The sequence below is a fragment of the Crocodylus porosus genome, unplaced genomic scaffold (genome assembly GCF_001723895.1).
Source record: "Crocodylus porosus isolate Cpor-Errol unplaced genomic scaffold, CroPor_comp1, whole genome shotgun sequence".
In the NCBI taxonomy this organism is placed as follows: Eukaryota; Metazoa; Chordata; order Crocodylia; family Crocodylidae; genus Crocodylus; species Crocodylus porosus.
The window spans coordinates 12796842-12824722 of NW_017728923.1; the positions used below are offsets into that span (position 1 = coordinate 12796842).

Below are 27881 nucleotides of genomic sequence, written 5' to 3' on the forward strand. Positions count from 1 at the left end.
TGCATGCTGGATACTAGACAGGCATAACATGTACTTTCTCTTATGCACAGGTCATCAGTTGGAAGCAATGTGTGCTGCAAGTGTCTACCTACACTGACAGACTCCAACGTTCAAGTCGAAGCACCTTACTTCTGCACTGCAGGCAATAAATGTCATTAACAAAAGACCATTCAGCAGGAAGGCCAGGGTGATAACACAGCATGAACTTTGCACAGTTGGAACATATCAGAGCAAAAAAAAAAGTTACTGGTATTAAAACACTCAGCTCTTCACCCAGTGCACTATTATCCTGCAACCTGAGCTGCCCTGACTATCAGAGATATCTATGCAGATGATGTATGGCTGTACTGCTAGAGCTGAACTCCAAGGAGACAAACTCACTGGTCACGGTATGCCAGAGAGCAAGGAGCAGATGCTGGGTGCCAGAGACAGCCCCCTAATCTTTTCCCCCCTCCAGTCCAAATTTGGAGAAAAATGGAAATGCTGCATGAAAAAAAAAATCAGCAGTTAACTCCCAGCTTCATCACCTTTGCTTAACCTGCTGCTGTGGTTCAGTGGTAGAATCCTTGTCTGCTATGCAGAAGACCTAGCTTTGAGTCCCAGATGCATACATAACTACAGCTGTTAAGTCACTGAATATTGGGCCTTTGGATCCTGTTTCAACTGTCAAAAGGGTGACTAGAAGGCCTGGGCCACCTGCACTCCTTCACGCTCCTGCCTTGGCAAGACTTCTCCTGCATACACCACGATCCAGAAGCATTGATGGTTGCCTGGTTGACACTTCATCACCTCCTCTTAGTCTGATGAATGTACTCTGGCTTTGTCCCAGAGACAATCCAGAATTACCCCAGATCTGTTTTTCCCTCTTCTGAGTGCAAGCTCTTGCTGGCAGTGCTGTGGCAATGACAGCTGTGATTTTTTTTCATATTCCTAACTGCCAGCACCATGTCAACAAACCTCAAAGGCAGCCCAAACTGTGGAGACAAGTGTGTATTAATGCAAGCTCACAGCCATACTAGGAGTGAAATTGTATTTCCCTTTGCATGTCTGAGTGGCACTTTTCTAGCTGTCTACTCGGGTCCCCACTTTGTGTTTTAGATGCATAGTAATGAGTTTATAGACTGCACAGTGGACGCATATGTAGGCAGCTGCCTATGTGTGCGCATAGTGTCAGCAGGCACATATATGAGCACAAAGCTGAGAAAAAGTGCATGTACATGTGGGTAAGGACTTCCCTATGTTTTAATCACAAGAGCCAAGGGGGTAAGGAACATGCCCCAGGAGCCAAACCCTACCCCATCTGCTAATCACCAAAACATGAGGCAAGGCTTAGACAAGCCCTTCTTGGGAAACTCTTTTGAAGCTGAGCCTCTGCACTTTGCATTTAATAATCATGGGAGAAAAAGGGTGGAGGGCAGTGCAGAACAGAAGTTTTTGCCCATTCAGAAGCAAGGGTGCAGGCTAGAGCCCAGGGCCTGTTCTCTTCCAAGTCAACATGCATCCCATAGAGTCACACAGGCTCCTCCTCACCTCCTTTCTAAGTGCGCACATCATCCGGAGGGCCAGTCCCAAAAGAAGACAAGCTTGTATAATGTAACCACTCAGCTGTTAGAGCTTAAAACATGGGCAGGTGCTTCTTTTTCTCCAGAGTCTGGCACCTACATTTTTGTACCTTAAACATAAGGGCTATAACAGGTCTGCATAAATAGTTATGTATATGCCTGGTCAACACATAGCCTACTGCACGTGCTCAGCCTTTTTACTTACAGTGCCAGGGAAATATAATTGCTTTCTATGTACAGGAGGCAATTCAAGCATTTATGCGACCAAAAGCTGCCATTTAACTGCACCAAGGGAAATGGAATTCATCCACATGAAGCTAACCGGCACCCAAAAAAGCAAGGCCACGGTGCCAAAGGGCTTAACTTGAGTCTATGTGAATGGCAGTAGGAACCATAGGAAACCCGAGCGAAGGTCATGGGCTAATAGATACCGATGGTTAAGATGATGTGGACACAAGCCCCTGTACCTGTTCTTGGACTCTACGATAAACCTGACTCAGTTTGGATGCACCGTTGACTAGAAGACGTAATGAAAGCAGCTCCCAGGTTCTGCTGCAGTGAACTCTTTCGATCCAAACTCAACTTCATGTATACGACTTCAGGTATAAAACTCACAGCTGTTAGCTGCAAAAAGTGCACATGCTTTTACTATTTGAACTAAAGGAGAGTTTCCCTTAGCTGGTAATAGCAAGGGCTTATGCTGTCTTCCATCTTTCAAAGCACGCAGCTTACAGACATATCTAAGCAGGTCTAATCCTAGCCAGTGGAGGTCACTAGTGTACAGACAGTCACATACTGTCCTGATAAAGGACACTGCACTAAGAATAAAATACTGAAACAATGATCAGAGACATCATTTCACATGCCTCTTCCCTGCTTCACCTGTAGCAGGTTAAGGTGCTCTTGGTGTTTTGGGGAACTGTGCCTGGCATTTGTGTGCTAAGGTTCTTCATGCAGTGTTAATAACAGGCTAAACTATCCTATCCAAGTGCATGTTTAGATAGAGATGATCCTGTCTTGAGCAGAGGAGTTTGACTAGATGAGGGCCTTTTCAGCTCTACTTCTCTATGCTTCTGTGAAGACTTAACTTCCTGCGTGCAAAAAATAAAAATCACAGATGCAAGCATGAGAGAAACAATAGAAACAACTGAAATTACGTGTTCTTTGCTATGCGGCTTCACACATCTTTACTGCCTGCAGAGAACGTTTTAAGCAACAATAACTACCTAGTCAGAAAGAATTAGGAACAGAGCAGCGTTTGTCCCTCCTTGAGTTACTGCCTGCCTTGCAGCCCAGTGCATCATCTTTGGAGTCAAACACACACATTAAAGGTAGTGCTAAGTGAGACGAATGCTGCACTCCACACTGTTGCTTCACCAGCTTAAAACAAAACTTGTGACACTTGCAAAGTTGTTCTACGTTTGATGGAAGAAGCTGTTTAAAGCTTCTATCAACAAGATAACAGCTATCTAGCCATGGTGCACATACACACATGCGAAAGTTAAACTTTAAAAGTAATTAGTTTTAGCCCCAAAGGGAAGTAAGTCTCTGTAAAGTGCTACATAGGCTACACCAAACAGCAATACACTAAATGCAGATGAAGCAGAAGGAGAAAGCAAACAGGCTTGTTTCATGTAGGGTGTGGACCAAGTGAATGGGGAACTGTTGTTCACTGAGGCACAGAATATTAGAGGGCACATGCTGAAATTAGTAGGTGACAGGTTTAAAACTGCCAGGAGAAAATATTGGTTTATATAACCAGTTAACACGTGGAGTTCACTGCTACAGGAGGTGGTGGAGGCTAACAGTAGAGCCAGGTTCAAAAAAGGGACTGGATAAATTCAGGGACGATACCTCTATTAATGGCCATTACACAGAAGAGCTAGAACAGTTTCCTCTGGCATCTCTAAACCAATAAATGGTGGATGCCAGGGAGGGTACTGAATAGGGAACAGATTACTCTAGAGATATCTGGTTCAATGTTCTTCCTCTATAGCAGGGGTACTCAACAGCCCATGGAGCCAATGCATCTGGCCCGTGGGGCTCCCCATTGGTCAGGAAATTTGGTGGCAGCAGAGCAGTGGCTATTGATACAGCCAACCTCCCCCCTGCCAAATTCCCAAACCCCAAGCTACAGCTGGTTGGGGCCAGGCTGGGCTGCAACCCCTCCCCCAAAGGGCAGATTATGGCCCTCCCACTCCTGCTTCTAAACTGGGGCTGGGCCACATCCCCTGTGGAGCCAAACTGGGGCATGACCATGCCTCCTTCACTCCCCACCCCCCAGGGGCCTGGTTAAGGCTTGACCACACCCCGATCCCTTCTCCTGGAGCCAGGTCAAGCTCCTTTCCCCTGCGAGGCTGCATTGGGATAAGCCTGTCCACACAGCCAGATGGTGCCCACTGTGGTCACCCAGGCACCAGATTAGGAACACCAGATGGATCTGGCCCACAGACAGACTGGGTGGGGGGCTGTCATTTTAACAGGGCTGCAGGGGCCTCAATCTCCTCCCCCCACTACTCGTGGGAGCTGCTCTCCAGGCTGCCTGGGGCCATGTGCATACACATGGTCCTGTTTTGTACCATACACAGCTTTATCAAAGCACGTAGCTTCATTCCTAGCTAAAGCAAGTCCTCTAGAATCAGCTGGAGCCATTCATTGTTCTGAGTAGCCCACAGCCTGCCGCCTGGATTACTTAGCAGAAGGGCTCAGATGCGCCGAAGTAATATCCCTTGAGCAGCAGGCATATTTCACAGGGGCAGGGCAGGTGTCCCTGAAGGTTTGGACTGTGTGCTTGGATCAGATTCTATGGAAAAATAAAGATGGACAGGGCAGCTCACTATTTCTGGCTTAGGCCCTACAGACATTGTCGACTTTGACCACGGGATGTTGTTCCAAGAAGAAATGGGATCTACCTGAGCAAGAGAGGGAAAAGCATCTTTGCAGACACACTTGCTAACCTAGTGGGGAGGGCTTTAAATTAAGTTCACCAGAAGATGGAGCTCAAAGCCCTGAGGTAAGTAGGTGATCTGGAGGAAGCGCAAGCAGGAGGAGGCAACAGGAGGCAGTCTCATTTTTCCTGAGAAATCAGGGCAATTGGCTAGTTACCTCAGGTGTCTGTACACAAATGCATAGAGCCTGGAAAATAAACAGGAACTGGAAGTCCTTGCATGGTCACAGGACTATGATGTGATTGGAATAACAGACTTGGTGGGACAGCTCACATGACTGGAGCACTGTCATGGATAGGTACAAACTGTTCAGGAAGGTCAGGCAGGGGAGAAGAGGAGGAGTTGTGCTTTATGTAGCAGAACTGTACGATTGCTCAGAGCGCCAGTGTGAAACTGGAGATAGGCCCACTGAAAGTCTCTGGGATAGGGTCAGTCAGCATGGATTCACCAAAGGCAAGTCATGCCTGACCAATCTGATTGTCTTCTATAAGGTGACTGGCTCTGCGGATGCAGGGAGAGAAGTGGATGTGACATACCTCGACTTCAGCAAGGCTTTTGATACAGTTGCCCACATTCTCTCAAGCAAGCAAAGGAAGTCTGGGTTGAATGGACTGTAAAGTGGGTAGAAAACTGGCTGGATCATTGGGCTCAGAGGGTAATAGGCAATGGCTCAGTGTGTAGTTGGCAGCCGGTATCAAGGGGAGGGCCCCAGGGGTTGGTGCTGGGGCCAGTTTTGTTCAATATTTTCATGAATGACATGAAAGATGGGAGAGAGCAAATCTGCAAAGGACACCAAGCTGGGGTGAGTAGTAGATACACTAAAGGGTAGGGTGAGGGTTCAGATAGACTTTGACAAACTGGAAGACTGAACCAAAACAAATCTCATGAGGTTTATAGTTTCATAGTTTCTAGGGTCGGGTTCAACCACTGCCCCAGGCAGGAACAGGTGCCAGGATCATATCACCCCAGTGAAGTATCTGCCCAGCCTCCTCTTGAAGAGCCCCAAGGTAGGAGAGAGCACCACCTCCCTTGGGAGCCCGTTCCAGAGCCTGGCAGCCCTAACTGTACAGTAATGTCTCCTGATGTCCAGCCTGAATCTTCTAACAATTTGTGGCCATTATTCCTAGTAACCCCCAGTGGTGCCCAGGGGAACAGAGCCTCTCCCAATTCCCGCTGGTCCCCCCGGTGAGTTTGTAAACGACTACCAGATCCCCACTCAGCCTTCTCTTGTGGAGGCTGAATAGATTCAGGCCCTTTAGCCTCTCTTCACAGGGCCTGACCCTCTGCCCCTTGACCATGCGAGAGGCCCTCCTGTGGAGCCTCTCAGTGCTAGCCACATCCCTCTCGAAGCGTGGTGCCTAAAACTGGATGCAGTACTCCAGCCGCTTGTTCAATAAGGACAAGTGCAAAGTTCTGCACTTATGACACAAGAATCCCGTAACTGCTACAGGCTGGAGACTGACTGGCTAAGCAGCAGCTCTGAAGAAAAGGATTTTGGGGTTACAGTGGGCAGTAAGCTTAATATGAGCAGTGTGCCTTTGTTGCAAAGAAGGCTAACAGCATACTGGTCTGCACTTGCCCACAGATTGAGGGAAGTGATTATGCCCACAGATGGAGGGAAGTGATTATGTCCACCGGTGAGGACATATCCAGAGTATTGTGTCCAGTTTTGGGCTACTCCACTACAGAAAGCATGTGGACAAATTGGAGAGAGTCCATCGGAGGGCAACAAAAATGGTGAGGAGGCTGGGGGACATGACTTCTGAGGACAGGCTGAGGGAACTGGGCTTATCTAGTCTGCAGAAGAGGAGACTGAGGGAGGGGATTTAATAGACGCTTTCAACTCCCTGCAGGGTGGTTCCAAAAAGGACGGAGCTGGACTGTCCTCAGTGGCGGCAGATGACAGAACAAGGAGCAATGTTCTCAAGTTGCAACAAGGGAAGTTTAGATTAGACATTAGGAAAAACTCTCATTAGAAGGGTCATATAACACTGGGACAGGTTACCCAGAGAGGCTGTAGAGTCTCCCCATCCTTGGAGGTTTTTAAGACCTGGCTACACAAAGCCTTGTTGGGGATGGTCCTCCTTTGAGCAGCAGGTTAGACTAGGTGACCTCCTGAAGTCCTTTCCAACCCTAGTTTTCTATGTTTTTATGACGTGCCTGTTTTTACCAGCTGCAAGGTTAGATCTGTGTGCTATGAGACTGTATGTGTTCTAACACATATTTAGTCTACGCTGTATCCGCTTCTTTCCTGGACCTGAGGAAGAGTATTTTGTGGCCACAGCTTGTCTAACACCTCTCCCAACTGTTGTAAAGGTGACCCAATAAATGATATTACATCACCTTACAAATTATGCTTCTCTATTGTATCTGCATTCAGGGTTAATAACCCAGAAATAGTTCCATTGTCTGCCTGGTCCTGCTTTTTAAAGGAAATTAGTGTCTTGGGGAGATACACTGGGGTGTAAGATGTAAATTAGACAGAATGAAAGATACATAACCCGTAGGATCATGAAAACTAGCTATCTAGTGCAACCTTCTGCTGCTACCAGAATGTCCCTGAGGACATATCTTGGACTCACATATGCTAAATACTCACTTTTGACCTTGCCTTTGTCCCAAGGGTTTGGTATGGATAGCAGCTGTGAGAAGAAGGAACTATAACACTCCATGTTTGGACAATTTTTTCATTAAATAAATAAACAAAAACCTGCTTTGCTTCATGGGCTCCCTAAAAATAATGTGGGATAAGAACATCCTACCTACAATTTAAGTTTGAAAAATAATGGGAACTGGCATCCCCATCTCTTGAGTAACTCTGAAAAATTCAGGCTTTGTTTTTAAACAGCTATCAATCAATATGCAAGCCATTTTACAAGTTTATTCTGAAAGCTCATCAGTTACTATATTATACAGTCAGCTTTATAGTGTGATCAGAAAAAAAGATGGTGACTACATACAAGCACTTTTGCTCTCCCATGTTATTTGTATTTGATCTTTTCAACATTTATTTGAATTCCAGTACTAAATCTATTGCTAAATCATGCAGCTCAAGGAAGGGTTTTTCACTATGATCCCTAGATAATTCCTTCATCTGATATCCATCATTTTTTTCGATGTCCATGTGTTTTCACCATCAGAGAAGATACTGTGCAGCCTCAACGTTGCTTGATTCCATCTATCACATATAAACATCATTTAACAAATGTCAATACAAGAACAGTTATCTATCCAGCGAGTGTTATGGTTTTCAGGAACCAGCTGGAACGACTGCCAGATGGTAAGCAAATGTTACATGAGGATCAGCATTATGAAATGCATTTAGGTTTGAGCAGTGTGTATCCTTCATTCATTCATTAGCGCTGCTTACTGCAGGCACAAAGTTAACAATACTGTATCTGGAAAAACGTTAAGCGTAATTGTGGCTGAAAGCTGCATGGGAAAGAATATGCGATCATTAGATGCAAGCTCAAAAATGAAAAATGAGGCCTATCTACAGCCTTCGCCTGTTCTTCCTGGTTCATAAAGGGTTGTCATGCTTTTGATCAAGTAACTTTGCCATGCCAACAGCAAAGGGAGTATATGATACAAATATACACAAGAAGAAGCAGTTAAAGCTTTGTGGGGAGTGGGGAAGGAGTGAGATTTTATCATAAGTGGCAGTGCCTCGGTCTGTATAAAAACAGAACACAAAAAGACAAAATTGCTCCTGTTAACATAATGTTCAGTCTTTTAAAAAGCATTTCATATTTCTGTTCATAACAATACAGTGGATTATTATCCAAACTGAAAGATTGTTTCACAGAACCATCAGAACAGAACATCAGAAAACTCTTTGGCACATGTGCCCTAAGGGCAGGAGTTCCATGGCGTACTGCTAACTGGGAGCATTCACGTATGTCCATGTTCAAGTATGGCTTTTGGGAGAGTAAAGTTTGCCCTGAACAGCAGTATGACCCTTTGTATCTGGGGGAAACACAAAGGCAAGTCTGGGAAGAAATAATTTGTCAGGCTATACCAGTAAATACAGTAAGTTACTTCTAGCAAGGAAGTGGAAGAAGAAGAAGGAAGCAGGAATAAGCCTGGAAAAAGGCTTGGGTCAGAGAATTAGACTAGCTGCTAATGAGCTGACAAGATCAGACTTGGTCAGTTTGTTGACTAAATGAATGCCAATGACTATGAAATGGCAATGCCATTTTCTTATTTTCTGTGCAAACCACAGACCATAGGTGAGAGAGCAGAACCGTCGAAGCCTGTGCTGGTCCCACTCTCCCTCATGCAGTCTGCATTGCAGTTTGGCACATCTTTGATTTCATGTACATGGTCAGTACCTTTGTCCTTAATTCCTTGGGAAAGCTATGGTATCTTGGTTGGCTGTGCACCTACTCCCTTTCTTCTTGGGAGCTGTTTAAATGAATTAAGCTGTAGGTCAACTTGCATCCATAGTTAATTTTCCAGACCACACACAATGTGTGGCCTGAAATGGAAATGCAATAGAGTTTCCCAGTCACACCTCTAAAACTATGTCTTACGGTATCCTTAGTTAAGGACATACATAATTAACCTAGTTCTTCCAGGGTTTGCAGCCCAACGTATGGGGAAGTACAGCAAGCTAGCGCTCTCTCTAAGAACTGCTTATGATGCAAAAGGGTGGTGTGAATGAGAGGAAAGGGGTGGGGAGCGCGAACAGAGACAGGTCATTAACACTGTGGGTCAGTACATTTCAGCATGAAGGTCTCTCTGCAATGCAGCATTTTCTCTTTAGAGCCAAGAGCTAACAAACTGCAGAGAGCTACACACCACCTTCCCTTTCTACACAATCAGCTGGTCCTGGAAATGTTATTTAAAAGCTGGTGTCTGATCACTTGCTTGTTACTTCTCTCTGCTGACCCATCTTTTAGTCTCAGGTTCTGCAGGCAGGCAGGCTTAGAGCCAAATCCTCCTCTTTAGTCTAGCTTGAAGGGTAAACACATCTTTTCCCTGTGCCAATGCCCAAATTAACTGACAAATCAGAAAAACAAGATTCCTACTTAGCGCTATGGAGCATGTTAGAAGAGTGGTCTGTCACCACTGATGCACTGTATTCCCACAATGCAAAATACTCCTTCAAAGCTTCTCACTTCTCCTCTTCCACACGCTTCCCTTCTGACCTGCTGAGCTGAAGGCTTGGCGGGGAACCTACTCAGCAGTTTACTATCTACCACAGCCACTGGACCATTCATCAGGAAATATGCCAGCCTTTGACAGAAGGACAGATGGAGAATGAAGAACTAATTACAGCCTCATGAGTTGTTATACTTCTGTGACAAGTCAAGAAACCCAACATTTACACTACTATTAGCCCAAATTAAGCTCCCTGATAAAAAAGCAGAACAATGGAGATGAGATATTTATTCATGAGGACCAAAAATTTACTACTATCACTGCTGCCAAGACAACCACCCTGTTACCTGGGAGATGGTAGTCCTCTCTAGCCTAGGCCACTTTGTGGTTAAAAGAACAGAAGAATGTAGAAGGTCAGGGATCTCGTTGCCTTGGGCTTCCTGTGGGACCACAGAACATGTTGCTAGACACCTGTTATTTTTAAACAAGTCCAGGACTCTGGCACATGTTACATTTAGGATGCAATTAATGTGTTAATCATGCCATAAACTGTAACCCAGCTACACATTAAAAACAATTTATGGCATGCTAATATAGCAAATGCACCACAAGCATATCCACATATAATGTGTAACATCTTCATGGCTCATTTCTATGATGCTTTAAATTGAACACTTGGTGCATCAGGGATGAGCCATGACAAAGCCCAACACTTAGATGAGCACAGGGAACCACGAGAGGGAGCCTGATGGTCCAGGACACAGGACCATCCACGAGCGTCCACCAGCCCAGTTTTAAGGCAAGGGCAGTCTTAAAGTCAATTAAAATGTTAGGCTGTGTGTTGATGAAATGAGAGCATATGTGCATGACACTTTAAAGCAGGCTAAATGCTTTTGCATCACTTTAATGATGTTGGTGTTTGCATGCCCTGGCAGCATTCCAGCTGCTGTAGGAAATTTGGCGGCGTAATGCACCTTAAATGACTTGAGGTGCAGCAAAGTAAAACTCCTTTGAGGATGAACTATGAAACTAGTTTGCTGCCCGTACAGTGGCAGAGTGAAACACTGAGCTCCGTGCAGCTCCATGGCTCTGTAGGAAGCCCTGCAGGCAGCCTGGCAGTAGCCCAGGAAAGTAGGCTCCGCCCAAGAAAAGTGGGGAGCCTGATCTCCTCCCCACCCCCCGAAGCCTGCCTGCCTAAGCTGCATGGAGGCCCGGTGCTTTCCTCCATGACCACGGTGCCCCCTGGGACCACCTTAGCTGGATGCCTGTCGGTGGGTGCCGCCTGGGGGGAGGGGGGGGCCACCACTGCCACCAAGGGAAGCATCAGCCTCCCACCCCGCAACAGCCCAGGAACCACTCTACCTGCCGGCAGCTCACCCTCTCCACTGCGGGAGAGGCACTGGAGAGGGTGAGCCGAAAGGTGTTTGCCGAGGCATGCAAACACCTTTCCTGCCTGTGGCAGGGGGTCAGGCTAGATGATCTATTCAGGTCCCTCCTGACCCTAGCTACTATAAAACTATGAAACTATAAGTCAGCAGGGTGTGTGCACAACACGGGGGTTTAAAGCAGCCCTAAACTGAAGCAGTGTTTTTTAAAACTCACCGCTTCAATTTAGGGCCCCACATACACCCTTAGAGCAACGACTAGATCATAGAATCTTCTCTGTTTGCTTGTTGATATCATCATACTGAAAATCATTTCCAAGAAATGGCTAGGAAGTTTTCAATAAGGCCACTTGGCTTCTAAAATCACTTCATACCAAATTTAAGAAACAGAGTGGAAACTAGGGGTGCACTGATAAAGAATTTTGGGGCCCGATACCGATAGCTGATTATTAATGAGCCATATCGGCCGATAACCATCCGATTTCTGATATGCAGCCTGGCAGCTTGGAGAGCAGTGTCTGGCTGATAAGTCTGTTGGGAGGAAGGGGCGTGATGGTGCAGATTGAGGCACCCGTGGTGAGGAAGCATGGGGTTGGGGTTGGGGCTGGGGCAGGGGCAGGGGCAGAGCAGGCTCTGCCCAGCCAGGGTGGGGCGCGGGACAGAGCCATGGCTCATGCAAGCAACACAATGGGGGGGGACATGCCACCCCTGCATGCACCCCCAGGGTAGGCATGAGAGGCATGTGCCCCCTGAATCTGCATATGGGGAGAGGGTGGGCTGCTGCTGTGGGCTGGGGTGGCACCAGGCTCTTCCCAGCGGGGCAGGGCTGGGTGGGGGCTGCACTCAGGGTGGGTGGTGGCGGTATTGGGAGTGGGGGATTGGAGGGGCCCAGGCAAATTTGGGGATGGCCGTAACCCACCCAACAGCTCCCCCTCCCAGCGCCACCATCACCCACCCTGAGCGCAGCACCAGCCCAGCCCCCCCACACTGGGAAAAGCCCGGCACTGCCCCTGGCTCCTGCCCACACTGGCAGTCCACCCTTGCCCCGCATGCCTCCCCCACAGCTACATGCAGTGGCAGGAACTGCCTCCTCCCCCCCGACAAGCCACGGCTCCATTCCATGCCCTGACCCAGCTGGGCAGCACCTGCCCCTGCCCCATCCCCACTCCGTCCCTCACTATGGGGGCCTTGATCTGCCCCTGCCATACACCCCTTCCCTTCCCCCCCAGACTTACCAGCCAGATGCTGCTCTCCCAGCTGCTGGGTCACATTCCTGGCCATTGTGCATGCTGCAGCTTCACCCATGCACGTGGCATTTACTGGTGACATTATTGGCCACATTAGCCGAAAAAAGCCAAATGCTGATAATGTAAATTTTCCTTTTAATCGGTGCTGATATGATATGGACCAGTGTATTAGTGCACCTATAGTACAAACCACCACAGTATTGTGCATCAGCCTGTGATTTCAGAGAAGTTTCTTATCAGATGTTACTGAGTTTACGCCTAGACAGTTTAAAGCTATGACTGAAGCACAACACACAAATCCAAGCTTACTTAACACTAGCAACTTGGAAGCTCTGGCAGTATAGATGCAACAGCCCAGGTTCCAACTGGCCTGAGGCTGTACAGGGACCTAGCCAGGGGCTGATCTACCTACACAGAAGCTTGTGCTGCTGTGCCAAGGTTATTCATTTGTAGACAGCTAAAGCAGAAGTCAAAATTGGGAACTTGTGCAGATGCAAATTAATGATTTCAGACACTAGATATATTTGTCTAGAAATCTATTATGTCAAATGCTTACTTATGGAAGGGAGACACCATATTAATAGGACATTAGCTTTCTTCATGTTTTTACAAGACATACAGAAAAGGTCATTCATTTTTATAAGCTTATGAGAAATATTGCACTGAAGTGTAAACTTACTATTCCTCATAATCAGTTGTGGCCAACTTTTTTCCTCCCTCCGGCCAGATGGACAGTGCTCAGTCCCTCCAGGGGCTGGATGCAACTGGTAGGTCCAATCTGGCTGCAGGGGCAGCAGAGAAGGGGCGTGGCCCACCCCCTACCCAGCTGCACTTGAGAATTTGGCAGCAGAGGAAGGGTGGCATTATTACTTGTCACCACTCCCCTGCCAAAAATTTTCCGAGCCCTGCAGACCAGAGGTTGAGCACTAGGGCTGTGGGAAATTTTGGCAGCCCTTTCATTTTGGAGGTGTTTCGGGCCATTTTTGTACGCAAAACACTGAATCCAAATTGAAACGGAAGGCTCAGAAACATCTTCAAAACAGCCGTACGCTAGTGCCGTGCCATGTGACTTGGCTCTGCAAGGAGCGCAGATCTGTGCCGGGGCTCTGCTCGCCACTGCTGCCCCGGCGATGTGGGGCTGCATGGGCTGGGCACCAGTGGCAAGGAGACCTCGGCGCAGATCTCTGCTCACCGAGGAGCCAAGTTGTGCAGCAGGGCAGTGCTGGTCCCTGCTGCGTGACCTGGCTCCACAGGAGCAGAGATCTGGTGCAGCATGGGGCAGGCAGCAGCAGGGAGGAGATCCCTGGTGTGGATCTCTGCTCTCTGCGGAGCCAGGTCACCTGGCAGGGCAATGCTGGTCCCTGTCACAAGCTGGCTCTGCAGGGAGCAGAGATCTGGGGCTGCACAGGGTGGGCAGCAGTGGCAAGTAGACCCTGGCATGTCTCTGCTCCCTGAGGAGCCAGGTCTCACAGCAGGGCAGTGCTGGTCCCTGCCGCATGACCTGGCTCTGCAGGGATCAGAGACCTGTACGCGGGGGTCTCCCAGCCTGCATGGAAGGCAGCAGCCCTCCCCCTTCTCTGGATGAGCCACCCATGGCTTTGTCCTGCTCCGTGCTGGGGCCCTGCAGCCCTCAGCCATGCTTTGAAACAGATTCTCCAAAACAAATTTGGCCAAAACGAAACAGGACAGTGATCCAAAACACCAAAACGAATCACTGTCCTGTTCTGCACAGCCCTACTGAAATGGCTGAATCTGAAACTGAATCAAAACACAGCTGTTTCACACAGCCCTGTTGAGCACCCATGTTCATAACAGTTGAAATAAACAAAAGAGATCTGGACAATCTTACCAAGACCTTGCAGGGAAAAACAAAAATAATAAGCTCAATGATTACATTGTAGTTCTTTAAATTTAAAATCATGACTTTGTTTCAGATTTTAAAAAATATTCATTTGTGGCAGAAAGCAGTCTGACTGTTTCTTCTCAAACAATGAGTTGAGTCAATGATTTTATCAGATTGCAGAAGCAGTTTGTGCTTCCAAATCAGAAATCTCATGTTATCTGAAGTTTACAAGAGTAGAATAAATAAATCCAGAAAACACATTCTGTTCTGTCCCAAAAGGGAACATTTGTACTGCATGAAACCAGTAGCCAGATTTACCACTTCCAGACCTAGGCTCAATTGAGCTCACCTTTATAGAGTTTCACAAACTTAGAGAACAGAATCCCATGATAAAACACAGATGTAACATTGAAACTGGCACTACACTATCATAACTGAGTCACTAGAGTCCTACTGAGCCTGTATGGGCTAGTTATATAACATTTCAAAATTAGCAATTCCCATTAATAAAGATTAGTTTCTCATTCACAATGAAAGGCGTTATTAAATCATCTTTTAGAATGGTGAGATAGTGATACCTTCAAATTCAGCCATAAAAGCTATTTCCTCCTCCTTGAAACACATTTAGGATAATTAAAAACTACACAGTACTGAAATCTTCAGCACTTTGCTAACTGTACAATTTAACAAGAGAGAGGAATGTCATTTTTTTTAAACTAGAGTTCTGAAGCTGACTTCAATAGGGAATGTCTAAATCAAAGACCCAAACCTGATTTTATTAATGTCAATAGAAAAACTGTCTTCAACAAGAGCATAATTAAACAATGCCCATATAAATCTTTCAGGTCCTACTAAACGAAGTACTAAGTTTGCTAACTCGCTTTCAAATCGACACAGATGCAAGTTAAAAAAAGAGGAAGGATGCACTGCAAGAGAAACAGACTGCCTGGTAATAGCAGTGGGATCATCGGACGTGATAGCCAATGCTGGAGTGAAGCAGCAGCAGATGACTGAAAAGCAACACGGTCCACTGGAGCAGGCACTGAACCTTGAGATACAAGAGTTCAGTTCTCAGCTTTGCCTCTGTTTCCTGTGTGGTCCTGAGCAGGTCACTGTTGCCCATCCCACCCTGTCTGCTCTGACTATTTAAACTGTAATCCTTTTGATACAATTTGTTGCTAGGCAGTTGAGCACAGTGAAGCCTCGTTCCTAGCTGGAACCTCTAAACATTACAGTAATGTGAAATGGAGCTTGAATGTGCCCACAAGTGATTACTGACAGCAGTGCTTACTACAGTGAATAACCACTTCAGCAAGGTGTCACAGGAAGTATGCAGTATTGCCAACCCCACTATGCCAAAAACCATGAGACGAACTCTTTTAAAAAAAAATTAAAAAAAAAAAATAAAGAGATTGACATGTTAACCATGAGATGCTATTTTTTAAGTGTGCATGTGTCGGGGGGGAGGTTCTCTGTGAAGGTGTTGGGGGCCAGGGGTGTGTCTGTGGGGTTTGAAGCCTGGGGGGGTCCCTGCACACACTGGCAAGATGCTTTGTACTGTGGATCAGGAGTGAGAGGCAGCAGCAGGGCTGGGGGGGGCTGTGGTTTGGAAGTGAGGTGCAGACACACAGGGACAGACGCACAGACAGCACCCAGTTGGTTAAGTGGAGGGGAAAGGGTCAGGGGAAGAGGGAGGGGGGAAAAAGAAAAAAAAAGAGGCCGCCACGGTGAGGGAGGGAGTGGGGCAGAAGCAGGGACTGTGGTGAATGGGGGCCCCCAGGGCAGGTCATCCAGAGGTGTAGGCATGCCTCCCTGGAGCACTGCACACTTCCGGGGGAGGCATGGGGGGGCACATACCCCGCGGGCTGCCCACTGCAGGCTCGGGGCTCTGTGCCCTGTTGCCATTGTCCCAGGAGCTCAGCCATTGCCACCCACAGGGTGGGTAGGAGATGCAGGGTACACTGGCTGTGCAGCGCATCCCCTGCCTGCCTGGTGGCATGAAGCACAATGGAGCTGAGCAGCTGAGCTCCTGGGGCAAAGGCAGCAGGACAGAGAGCCCCAAGCCCACAGTGGGCAGCCCACCATGCCCCCATGCTGCAGAAAGCTGCGCCCCCCTTCCCCCCCACACCTCTGGATGACCCACCCCATCCCGGGGCCCCATTCACCCCAGCCCCTGCTCCTGCCCCTCTCCCTCCCTCACTGTGGGGGCCTCAATCTCCCCCTGCCTCTTCCCCTCCACGGACTCATCAGATAGGGAAATCTGGAGATTTGAGGGTTTAGTTGGGCAATTGTGAGTTGAAGTTACTTTGGCTTAGAAATCCCGACAGCTGGCATTACTGGGTACGCACTTCGTCCCATGGTAAGAATTCTCACAGGCACAACTGAGATTTGCAGCTTGTGAGGGAAGGTGAGAACAACCAAGATAGTTCTGTGCAGATGTTTTCACAGGAAATTTAGAAAAAAGGTTTCAAGGACTGCATGGCACTTTTACAACAGAAGTATCAGTGAAACATGAATGAGATGGAAAAACAGCAAAACAATTACACAATTAGACAAAGAATAATGGAGAAATTGATGCAAGAGGACAGAGAAAAGGAAGCAAACATGATACAAACTCAGAGAACTGTGAATAAAATGAACTCAAATGGCTAAAAATGTGAAGAGAAGGATTTTTCTAGTGTTTTACATACATCCAAAGCTAGGAATCTGGGAAACAAAGAAAAGGAATAAAACATTCTCCCGTATATTAAATGGCAAATTGATATAAATGGCTGCCACTGAAACCCAGTGGAATGACAGATTCAAGGAGGACAGAAAGACAGAGTATTTTACATTAGGGATGTGAAAGGTTAAACGATTAATCACTTAACCGATAAGTGCAGTGATAACTGGTTCGTTTATTGGAGTCTTACTAGAATCTCTCATTCCTTGGTGTCTCAGACCAACAGAGACTCCCTCTGCCTGAGGAGGGGTGACTGCACCCAAAAACTTCCTAAGAACTGTTTTCCCCACTTCTCAGTTGGTCTAATAAAAGATATCACATCTAACCAAAGAACCTTGCCCATCAGTTAATTGTTTAACTGCTATAGAGGAGTTTAAATGAATATTTTTAAAATCATATTTACATCCCTACTCTACATTCAAAGATAAGATTTTGTGTTTTAAGCTTATTGATGTTTCAGAATCACAGGATCCTGATTGCATACAGACCAATGCAATAACAAAGCCCAGGAGGGCTAGATACAGACTACTCAGTCAAACCGGAGAACAGAAACAGCAATGATCTGTAATGTGTAGAAAGAAAAATTGTTGTGTTATGAGGGACTTTAATATGGAAGACATATACTGAAGATCTCCTGCAGCCAACAGTAAATCATCGCTGTTGTTTCTAGAAACTGTGAAGGCAGTACATTTTATCCCAAAAGTTACTATTCCTCTTTTCTGAACTTTATTACAACAAATAATGATGAAATCTAGACTGAAAGCTAGGGTTATCTAGGGACCAGCAATTATGACCTTCTTACATTCAATATGGCAAAACAGATGGTCCCCAATTAATAAAAGATGCACCTGATGATTCAAAAGAGCTAATTTCCCAAAGCTTGAAAAAAAATCACAAGAGAAATTGATTGGGGGGGAAATTTAAATAGTATGAAAGATAACTGGGGGTTCTTTGAGAAGACTGTATTTGTATGAAGAAAAGACACAGTCCAGCAAACAAGGCACAGCATAAGTTTGGCTCATTCCATGATGACTGAAGGGAAGAATTAGAAGCAAAAATAAATAAATAAATAAACATCTACTATGGAAAAACGAGACAAAGTGGGAAATACATTCAATTAGTTAGATGTTATAACATACAGAAAACAGATAAAGGATGTTAAAGACATCAGGGGAAAAGTGTTTATCAAGACCACAAGGATTTTAAAAAATATGTTTAAAAAAAAAAAAAAGAAATCTAAGACATGACATAGGCTCATCAGTAGGTGTTGATGATAAAATTGATGATAATGATGCACAAAAGAAGTATTTAATATTTATTTCTGTTCTGTATTTGGAAAGAAGTAGGATGATGACAGAAAAAGTCAGGGTGATTAACCATTGCAACAAGCGAGAAGGAAAATGGAGCAGTTTCTCCATCAAGAACATTTGTTTTAAAAATAAAGGCTGAAAACCATATTTTTAGTAAAGCACAAATATTGGGCTCAACATAGGGGTAACATGGGCCATTTAATGGCTTGTAATATAAAAGGTCAAATTAGATCAGTGATCATCAGCTAGGGTACCAAAGCACCCACAGTACTGTAAGACCCTTTCAAGGGTGCTGCCACAAGCAGGTGAACCTGTCCCACATGACACTGTTTCCAGAAGGTGCAGACAGGGCCGGACTATGAAGCAGCTGTGGCAGGAGGGGGCACTCCTGTTTGCATTAGGTGTACCTGATAAACTGGGTAAACTGAAGCAGTACAACAGTGTTTCTTAACCAAGGTGCTGCTGATTTCAGAGAATTACAGAAGGGAACCTCATGTTCACAAAGGTTGAGAACCTCTGAATTAAATGATCAGACAGCCCCTTCCGGCCTTACGTTCTACACGTTTACAGTAGTGCTGGGAAAGCAGATAAGCAAGCGAGCAGCTTAGATACATTTGTCTAACTGTTCCTTACTGAGATGGCACATTACAACTTATTTTTCTTTATTATCTGAGCAAAACTAAAAAAAACAACCATAGAATGCAAGTTTGATTTACTTTACAGCCTCTTCCCTCTGACTTTAGAGACTCACTCAGAAATGTGTACGAAGATGTCTGGCCCTCCATCTGCAGGAGTAAGGAAGCCATGGCCTTTGGAACGACAGAAGCATTTGCAGACTCCTTTATAGACAGGACCTTCAGAGGCCCTCACAGTGCTGCAAAGAGAGAGGGATACAAATAAGGAAGTCGCATTCAACAGTTACATGTCAGCTTTCCTAGAAAGAAGAACTAGAAAATGCCAAACAAACTGATCATGACAGTCTGTTCAGTCACACGTCAATTAACACACCCCTCTATGCCAACGGCTTTAACATTCACTGTCACAAATGCACACACTTTACCTAGGACCTCACAGACCTTGATGCGAGTTTGAATTCTCTCAGAAAAATGAAGGAAATGAACCTAGGTCTCCTATAGTTGGACAACTGCCCTAGACTCTAGGTCAGCACTTCCCAAACCTTTCCTCAGCAAGGCCCCATTTCTTCAACGTGGCTTCTCACTCCCCATCTGCAGCCCCTCTCCCACCAGGTACCCCTCACTCCCCACCACTCCTGGACCTGCCAGTGCCCCTCACTTCTGACCCACAGCCCCCTAGCCTTGTTGGTCCACCTCACTCCCAACCCACAGCCCCTTGCCCCACTCCAGGTGCCCCGGGTCCAGGGCCTGCAGCTCACAGAAGGTGGCAGCCGCTGTGGCCAGGGCAGAGCACAGAGCCCAGCTCCCCCGCACCATCCCCTCCCCCATGGCAGCATGGCCTGTCCCCCATTCCCCTCCCACCGCGTTGCCTGTGTTCCACCCACCCACTCAAACCATCCCATGTGCCCCCTCCCCCCCACCCCCAGAGACTTACCTGGATGGAGCTGCTCTCCACTGCTGCTTGGATTCCACATGTGCATGGCACCCCCTGTTTCCGATTGCCCTCCCCTGCTCCCCCTAGCCCCATGCAGCCCATTGCAGGCTGGAACAACGCCAGCTGGCAGGGAGCAACCCACATTTTTCTCCTTTAAAGAAGAAAATCTGTGTTTTTTTGCAGACCCGAATCCCTGTTTATTGTGACCTCTTCTACTGATGTTGCAAACCCAAATGGAATTGAGAACCACTGCCCTAGGTTACTGTATAAACGAGTGCCACCACTGCACTATGTATGAAGTCCAATCCATCAGGAGATGAAGTCCCTCCCAGGAAAGAGACTAAAATGCTTAATTTCTGGAGCTTCACTGGGTCCGCGTGCACCAGACACCAAGCTTTGCCCTGTCAGAATGGAGGTTCTTTTATACTTGCCCAGACCTTCAGGTGCCTGGGAAATGACAAGATCAAGAACTGAAGCATGTACTGTATGGATTTCAGGTACCTCCAAAATTAGGGGACAGGTGACTAGGTGTTTCCAAATGTTATTTCTGGGCTCAGGTACTTAAATTCCACAGTCCTGCTTTATATGCCTAGCTGATGTTTCGGATCTGGTTCTGTAGGTGACATGCCTAACATCTGGCCTTCAGCAAGTAAAGGACTATTAGAAGGAAAGGAAGAAAACAACACAGCAGGAAAAAAACTGTGATCTTATGTAAAAGCATAGTGGAAAGGCAAGGTGACAGCTGAAGAATACAAGTTCTGTGAGCCCTGAGGGAGATGAAAGCACTGATGTGATTGAATAGGTATAACTACTATTAAACAGGGAAGCAGCTGCCCATGAAACCTGACCTAGTGCTAACACTTATGCGCTTTCCACCTGGTAGCACAGCTTTGCTTTCTGTACTGCTCCCCTGTGGACTCTAATCCAAAATTTGTGGGAAGGGACATTGCAATGCTCATCAATGGTCTGCTTTTGCTTTCCTAAGCTCAACTATATTGCTGTTTCTCTGACATGCTCATTTCAGACCTGTGGGCTGGATTCGATTATGGCTCTCCAGGGCCAACCCTCAGTAAGTCATTCATATCGCTGCTTGGATACAGGCATCATGAAATGTATGATATTAGTTAGATATGGACTGAAGTCACCCAGAAAAATCTGCTCTGTTCCTGAATCCCATATTTGAAACACGAGCTCCAAGAGTAGGGAAAAAGGGGAAGAGAATCTTAAAACATGCCCAAGAGGAAAAATTGTGTTTATTAGCCATTCAGATTTGTAGCTCCAAAGGCTGCCTAAGAGCTTGATCTGGGTTTTGTTAACTGACTATTTATTGTAAAATGAATAAACAGTTCAGGAAGCAGGGGCAGGAACTTGGGCTCCACTCCCACTGGGCTACAGAATCAAGGCCCCCTTTAGTGCTCTTTCTTCCTGGCCCCACAAATCTTAGCTGAGCTTCAACAGGAAACTCCCATCCCAAACAGTTTGTAGCACAGTGATTACTATTCTCCAAGGAGATGAAAGATAAGGGTTTGAATCTTTTCAGGCTGAGAACAGCATTTAATCCAGGGCTTCTACTTCTTGGGAAAGTGTTCTACCCTGTAAGATTTTACATGAGCTGAGCAGCAGCAGCACTTTTAAAAAGAGGAAGCAATTGCAACTGATGAAGTGAGCTCCAGTTGACAAAAGCTCATGCTATATATCTATTTTTGTTAGTCTATAAGGTGCAAATCTACACCGTCTTCTACTAGACTTCAGATTAACATGGCTAACTACGTCACAGTAGGAAAACACACAGGACAAACAGGTCAAGTTGGCTAAATACAGAAACACTTGAAACACCAAGAAGTTGAAAAAACAAAGCCTTGCAAGTACAGTCTTTTTATTCTGTATGGCAGACCCCTGGATGTCTTTCAGCTGTTCAAAGTTAATGACAAGATTTCTATTGCTTTCAACAGGGTTGGATTGTGGCCTGCTGGTAAGATTTGTTTTTTATCACAGGTACTCAGCCAAAATTACCAGTTTGTGAGCTCTTTGGAAAGAAGCTTCTGCAATATTTATTTCATGAGGTCACCAAAGGAGTCTTGTCTTGGGAAAACGCTCAGGAGGTCTGCATTGCACAGAGGGAACACGGATCAAGAAAACAGTACAAGTCAGAATGCACTGGAGATGAGGGACCAAGTAATTCAAAACATGACACAAACTGTGTATGAAAGCCTCATACAGACATTCAGTATCCAAATGAACTCAATGATACTGTGCTTACAGCTTGTACACCTTAGAAAGGGAATGTATTCTTTCAAATGAAACCATTAAAACTTGAATTTGTGCAAGCGCTGTTGCATGGGTTTTAAAAAAAAGCAGCCTGCAAAGCTGTAGAGCAGTAGATTATAGGGGTGCACGATAAAGATCTGCTTGGCCAATACCAATGGCCGATTGTCAGCCAGCCATATTGGCCGATACCGATCCAACTGCTGATATGGCAGATTAAAGAGCAGCGTCCAGCTGATAAGTCTGTTGGGGGAAAGAGGTAGTAGGGAGGGCCCCCATGGAGAGGCAGGGAGTGGGGCTGGAGCTGCCCAGCTAGGGCAGGACATGGGACAGAGCTGCGGCTCATCCAGGTGGGGTAGGGACAGCTCCCATTGCTGTGCATGCTCCTGAGGCAGGCATGGGGGGTGATGTGCCCCCCGAATCTGTGTGCAGGGCAAGGACAGGTTGCCACCGTGGGCTGGGGCCAGAGGCTAAGCCAAGCTCTTCCCAGCAGGAGGAAATTGGGCTGGAGCTGCACTTGGGGCTGGAGGGGCAGGCAGCAGCAGCGGTGCTGGGAAAGAGGCTAAGAGGGGGGCTAAGGCCACCCCAAAATATGCTGTAGCCCCACCATGGCCCCCCTCCCAGTGCTGCTGCTGCTGCCTGCCCCAAGCACAGCCCTGGTGCAGCCCAGCCACCAGGAAGAGCTCGGTTTAGCCTACAACCCAGCCTACAGTGGCAGCCTACCCTTGCCCGATCCACAGATGCAGGGGGCACATGCCCCCCATGCCTCCCCCAGAGGTGTGTGCAGTGGCGGGACCCCTCCTTGGACAATCTGCAGCTCTGTCCTGTGCCTGACCCTACCCCACTCCACCCCAGCTGTATAGCACCTACCCCAGCCCCACTCCCTCCCTCACCGTGGTGGCCTTGATCTGTCCCCCCCCCACCCAAACACCTCTTCTGCCCAACAGACTTACCAGCCGGATACTGCTCTCCAAGCTGTCAGACTGCACTCATTGCCACGTGCATACTACAGCTGCGTGCATGCACGCAGCATTTATTTGCGACCTTACCAGCCACATGAGCCAAAAAAAGCCGATTGCCAATAATGTCAATTTTCCTTTTATCAGTACTGATATGATATGGACTGATATAGCAGTGCACCTGTACTACGTTACCCTGAAAATTAGAGTTAGACTGAGGTCCAAATGGCTCCAATTTACCACCAAACTTTCTTGGGGCCTTTGTAAGTTATTCCTAACCTATAGTTTTGGGCACCAGAGTGCCCCAAGGGATGACAAGATCGAACGGTCACAAACTCCACTGTGACTGATTCAGGCTGGACATAAGGAAGAACTTCTTCACTGTCCGAGCCCCCAAAGGTTTGGAACAGACTGCCACCAGAGGTGATTCAAGCACCCACTTTGAAACCTTTGAGACACATTTGGATGCTTATCTTGCTGGGATCCTATGATCTCTGCTGACTTCCTGCCCCTGGGACTGGGGGCTGGACTCGATGATCTGCCGGGGTCCCTTCCAGCACAAATGTCTATGAAATCTATGAAATCAAAGAAGGACATGCCACTAGGAATGTCAAACAGCTCCAGAGATCATTGGATCAAGTGTCTGGAGAGACAAACACTGGGTGGTAGACAGGGAGGAACTGAATTTGGGTGATTTTGGACACAGAATGGGAGATGCTTTTCAATATAAAAATCATTTGGACTTCTCAGAAGGGAAAAAAATTAAAGTGCACTTCGGGCTCATACTGTAGAGAATTTATGAGAAAATGAAACTAATAGTAAGTGGAGTTGGATGATGGTGAAATACTAATGCATCTTTAAGAACTACTCTTTAATACCCCTTCACTTCTGTAGTGGTCAGCTTGCCCAAACAAGCAAAAACTTGGTCACAGCTATTAAGAGATTCAATGAGAAGAGGAGATTTTTTTCTCTTCCTCTTCTGTTCCTCTCATACTCACGCTGAAAATGTCCTAGTCCGTCGGGTTGGAAGAGGACTGGGAATAAGGTAACCTCGCATGGGAGATGGAGAGCGGTCCCTTGTTCTGCGGTGTTCAGGAATACGAAGAGAGCCTGGGGACGGTGGAGAAGCGGGGGACTGCTCCGGAGCTGTAGGTGTGGGTTCAGAAGACATTTCTGAAGCTTAAGTAATATCTACAGAGAGAAAAAATATTCTAATTTAGTACATGAGAGATTTTTTTGTAAAGCCCATACTTTTAGTTGTGAAGGAATGTGCCATTTCCTGCACCCTAACGCCAAAAATATGTAGCTTTCTGACATAAGGCTGCAGGAAATGACACATTCCTTCACAACTAAAAGTATGGGCCAAGGATATTGTCATGCATCAGTGAGTCTATTTTTGATCGTACAATTCTCACAAACTGTATTAGGAAATCCAATGGAAGCATGTTGTCTCATAGACTTGCTGCTTGTTACCAGTACAATTTGGCTTGACTCACTTGACAGGTTAGTTGGCGTAAGAGTGGATGTGTGCATCCCTAAATTCTTGCCTAAAGCTGTATTTGAAAAAAGAAAAAACCCTTCAAGGTAGACATAGTTGCCACGTAAATCAGGTAACAGGAAACACTAATAAGCATACATCTTAAATCCTGTTCCTATCAGGGTCTTTGGTGCTTGCATCAGATCAGGATTCACAGCTTTGGAAGCCTTCTTTCCTAAAAATATGAGCCCCATGTTGTTACTTTCAAAAATGCAGCAGGGGCCATGCCTCTTGTCCCGAACACAGGGGAAGTGGTAATAATTCCCAGTCTTTTATACAACTGGGGCACTTGAGCATTCTTGGACTTAGGCACCTAAAGTGAGACTGGCTCAAATTGCTGCTGTACCAGGCACAAGTGTAGACACTGTGCACGGGAGCAGTTGACTTCAGCTTGAACAGCTCTGGAGTTTATTGTGTCACCTTAATAACTTCAGAACATGAAGAAAAAAGCAGCTAATCTCAACAGCAACAGATACTTTCTAAGCCTCTACAAGGAACACAACTGCATTCCCAAAGGACTGAACATCTACAATCCTCTAACCATTATCACATGCAACTCCAAATACACTGCACAGTTCTGCAGGATATCTTCAGAAAAACGTAGAGACCATCTCCTTCACATACTCTACTCCACAAGAAATCACCTCAAGCAGAAAATCAACACATGCTACAAGCACCTACAAGAGATGAATCCGGATATCTCCCCAAAAATTATACAACATATACAGGAAGACTACAAAGATTTATTACAGAATCTATCCAACCCCCAAAAAAGAAATGGAACCAATTACTACAAGAGCAACTTTCCGAGCCACAAAACAATCCTCAGAAGAACACCACCAATACTGTACAACACTCCAACATCATACCCAACAAAACAGAAGGAATCAATCAAGCCTCTAATATTATCAATCTCTCCATGCACATACTTACCAAAGCTGAAAAATCTGTCCTCTCCAAAGCCCTTAATTTCTGTTCAGAAAAACACCCAAATAAAATACTAGCGTGGAGAGCTAGAAGAATTTTTTTGACACTTCTTTCTGAAGGAATGTTTCTACAACCAAAATAATTTATCTGGTGGCAACATTGAAGAAAAAAAATCCACACTAAAAAAATCCCAGAAAACCTCAGATTCGACACCTAAATTCAAACCTTGATCACTACATTGACTGCTTCAGAGACAGAATGAACAATGAAATACTCAGCAACAAACACCACTATAACAACCTCTCCTTCTCAGAAAGAAGTGTCATAGAATCGCTAAGATACAACCACCAAATAGCAATAAAACCAGCAGATAAAAAGAGGAGCTATAGTTATCCTTAACCATGAAGACTGCATAAAAGAAGCCAACAGACAACTCTTTGACACCACCTACTATAAAAAACTAGAGCCAGGATGGGCAAAATGCGGCCCGGGGGCTGGATATGGCCTGCCGGGCCATTCTATCCAGCCCACAGTGCCCCTAAAAAATTTTTTAAAAATTAATATTTATCTGCCCTGGGCTGCCTGTCATGCGGCCCTTGATAGCTAGCCAAAACTCAGTAAGCAGCCCTCCACATGAAACAATTGCCCACCCCTGAACCAGAGGCAGATCCTACTCTCCTTTTCTCCTCAAAGGTCAAAACCACCATCACATCATTTCTGTCAGAAATGCAAGAAAAACTTAGACCATGGTTCCTCCTCTACCCAATCCAGGGACTTTTTACCTTCTCCCTAAAATCCACAAGCAAGGAAACCCTGGCAGACCAGTCATTTCAAACCACTGAACCCTAACTGAAGAAATACCAGGCTTCATCAAATCTATCTTAAAACCTCTAGTCGCCCAAAGACTGAGTTTCATCCAACTGATTTCCTGCGAACACTTAAAAACATAGACCACCTTCCCAGCAATACCCTCCTAGCCACCATGGATGTTACAAGCTTATACACCAACATCCCACACCAGGATGGCATCCAAGCCTGTCTCATCAGATATCTACAAGAATGAGATTACAACTCAAGAGTACAGACCTCAGGACACCACGGAGCGATGGCCCCACAATATGACAACCTTTTTATGGCTCACCTAGAAGAAGACTTCCTCAAGAACTGCATCCAAACCCTGCAGTCTCTGACTGATTTCCACCAAAAATTCAACAATCATCACCCCGCATCAGACTATCACTTGAATACTCTAACACCAGCATTTCCTTTTTGGTAACATTCAAGCCACCATATATAGAAACCCACAGACCAACATACATATCTACACAAAACCAGCAATCACCCCAAACACAGCAAGAAAACTGTAATATACAGCCAAGATCTCCAATACCACTGAATCTGCAGCGAGGAGAATACCTGTGACCACCTCCTCACTAATCTCAAAAGGGCCTTCAGCCAACAAGGACACTCCTCCAGAGAGACAGATTGCACTTTTGAAAGAGCCACATGGATACCATGTGAAGATTTACTGCAGTATAAAAAGAAAATCCTCACAAATCACACACCATTATTATGACATATCACCCTTCCCTGGAACATATACAAAAAATCCTGAAACAACTACAACCCATATTAGAAGATGACCTAATTCTTAAAGAGATCTTTCCAAAACCACTCATCCAAGCCTTCAAACAAGGACCAAACCTCACTAACCTCATCACCAGAAGTAAACTCCCTATGACACAAACCACACCTACAAATGGATCCAGACCATGCCAAGACAAGAAATGCAAAACCTGCCAAAATATCTCCACCATCCCCACAATTACTACACCCCACAACAGAATCATCACCATTCCTGGATCTTACAGCTGCACCTCCAGAATGTTATACATCTCATCCAATACACCAAATGCCCCGAGGGAAAATATGTTGGAGAAACCAAACAACTGCGCACCAGAATGAATGCACACCGAAAATCTACCAAAGACAAGAGTACCCAACTGCCTGTGGGTGCCCACTTCTCACAGGACAATCACTTCCTCTCCAGTCTCTCAGTTCAAACCCTCACGGGGAACTTGAAAAAACACCTAGACAAGCCTGCGAACTTCGCTTCATAAATCTACTGGATACAAAAAATCATGGACTCAATGTAGACACTGGTTTTATGACACACTGCAACCTGCCTGACATCTAATTCACCAGGCACCTCCCTGACAGCCTCTTTTCTACCTTGTACTCGATCACTGCACTGTCTCCCTTCAGCCTTTTTTTCCCCTGTTCTCTTCCCCCCCCTCTGTTTCACCTCTCTGCCTCACCTTTTGTCTTTCTAATTCTACCTATTTACATTTTCACTGACATCCTGCCACACTTTTAGCTTCTTTTATTTCTTAGGGTCTCAAAACAGCAGACTCCCCATGCCTAAAGAAGGGTGACTGCACTTGAAAGCTTGCCAAGAATTTTTTTCCAACTACTCGGTTTAATAAAAGGTATCGCATCTTCTC

General features: G+C 46.0%; 1 protein-coding gene across 1 annotated transcript in view; it reads right to left on the bottom strand.

Annotated features, from left to right (window-relative positions):
• The window catches only part of CARHSP1 (calcium regulated heat stable protein 1), a 60805-nt gene that overhangs the window by 3034 nt on the left and 29890 nt on the right, over positions 1 to 27881 (bottom strand). The window contains exons 3-4 of the mRNA XM_019540089.1: positions 23912 to 24104; positions 18872 to 18994 (exon numbers count right to left, since the gene is read on the bottom strand). Coding sequence (XP_019395634.1) covers positions 18872 to 18994; positions 23912 to 24084 — 296 coding nt within the window. The 5' untranslated portion in view covers positions 24085 to 24104. The remainder of the gene's footprint in view (positions 1 to 18871; positions 18995 to 23911; positions 24105 to 27881) is intronic.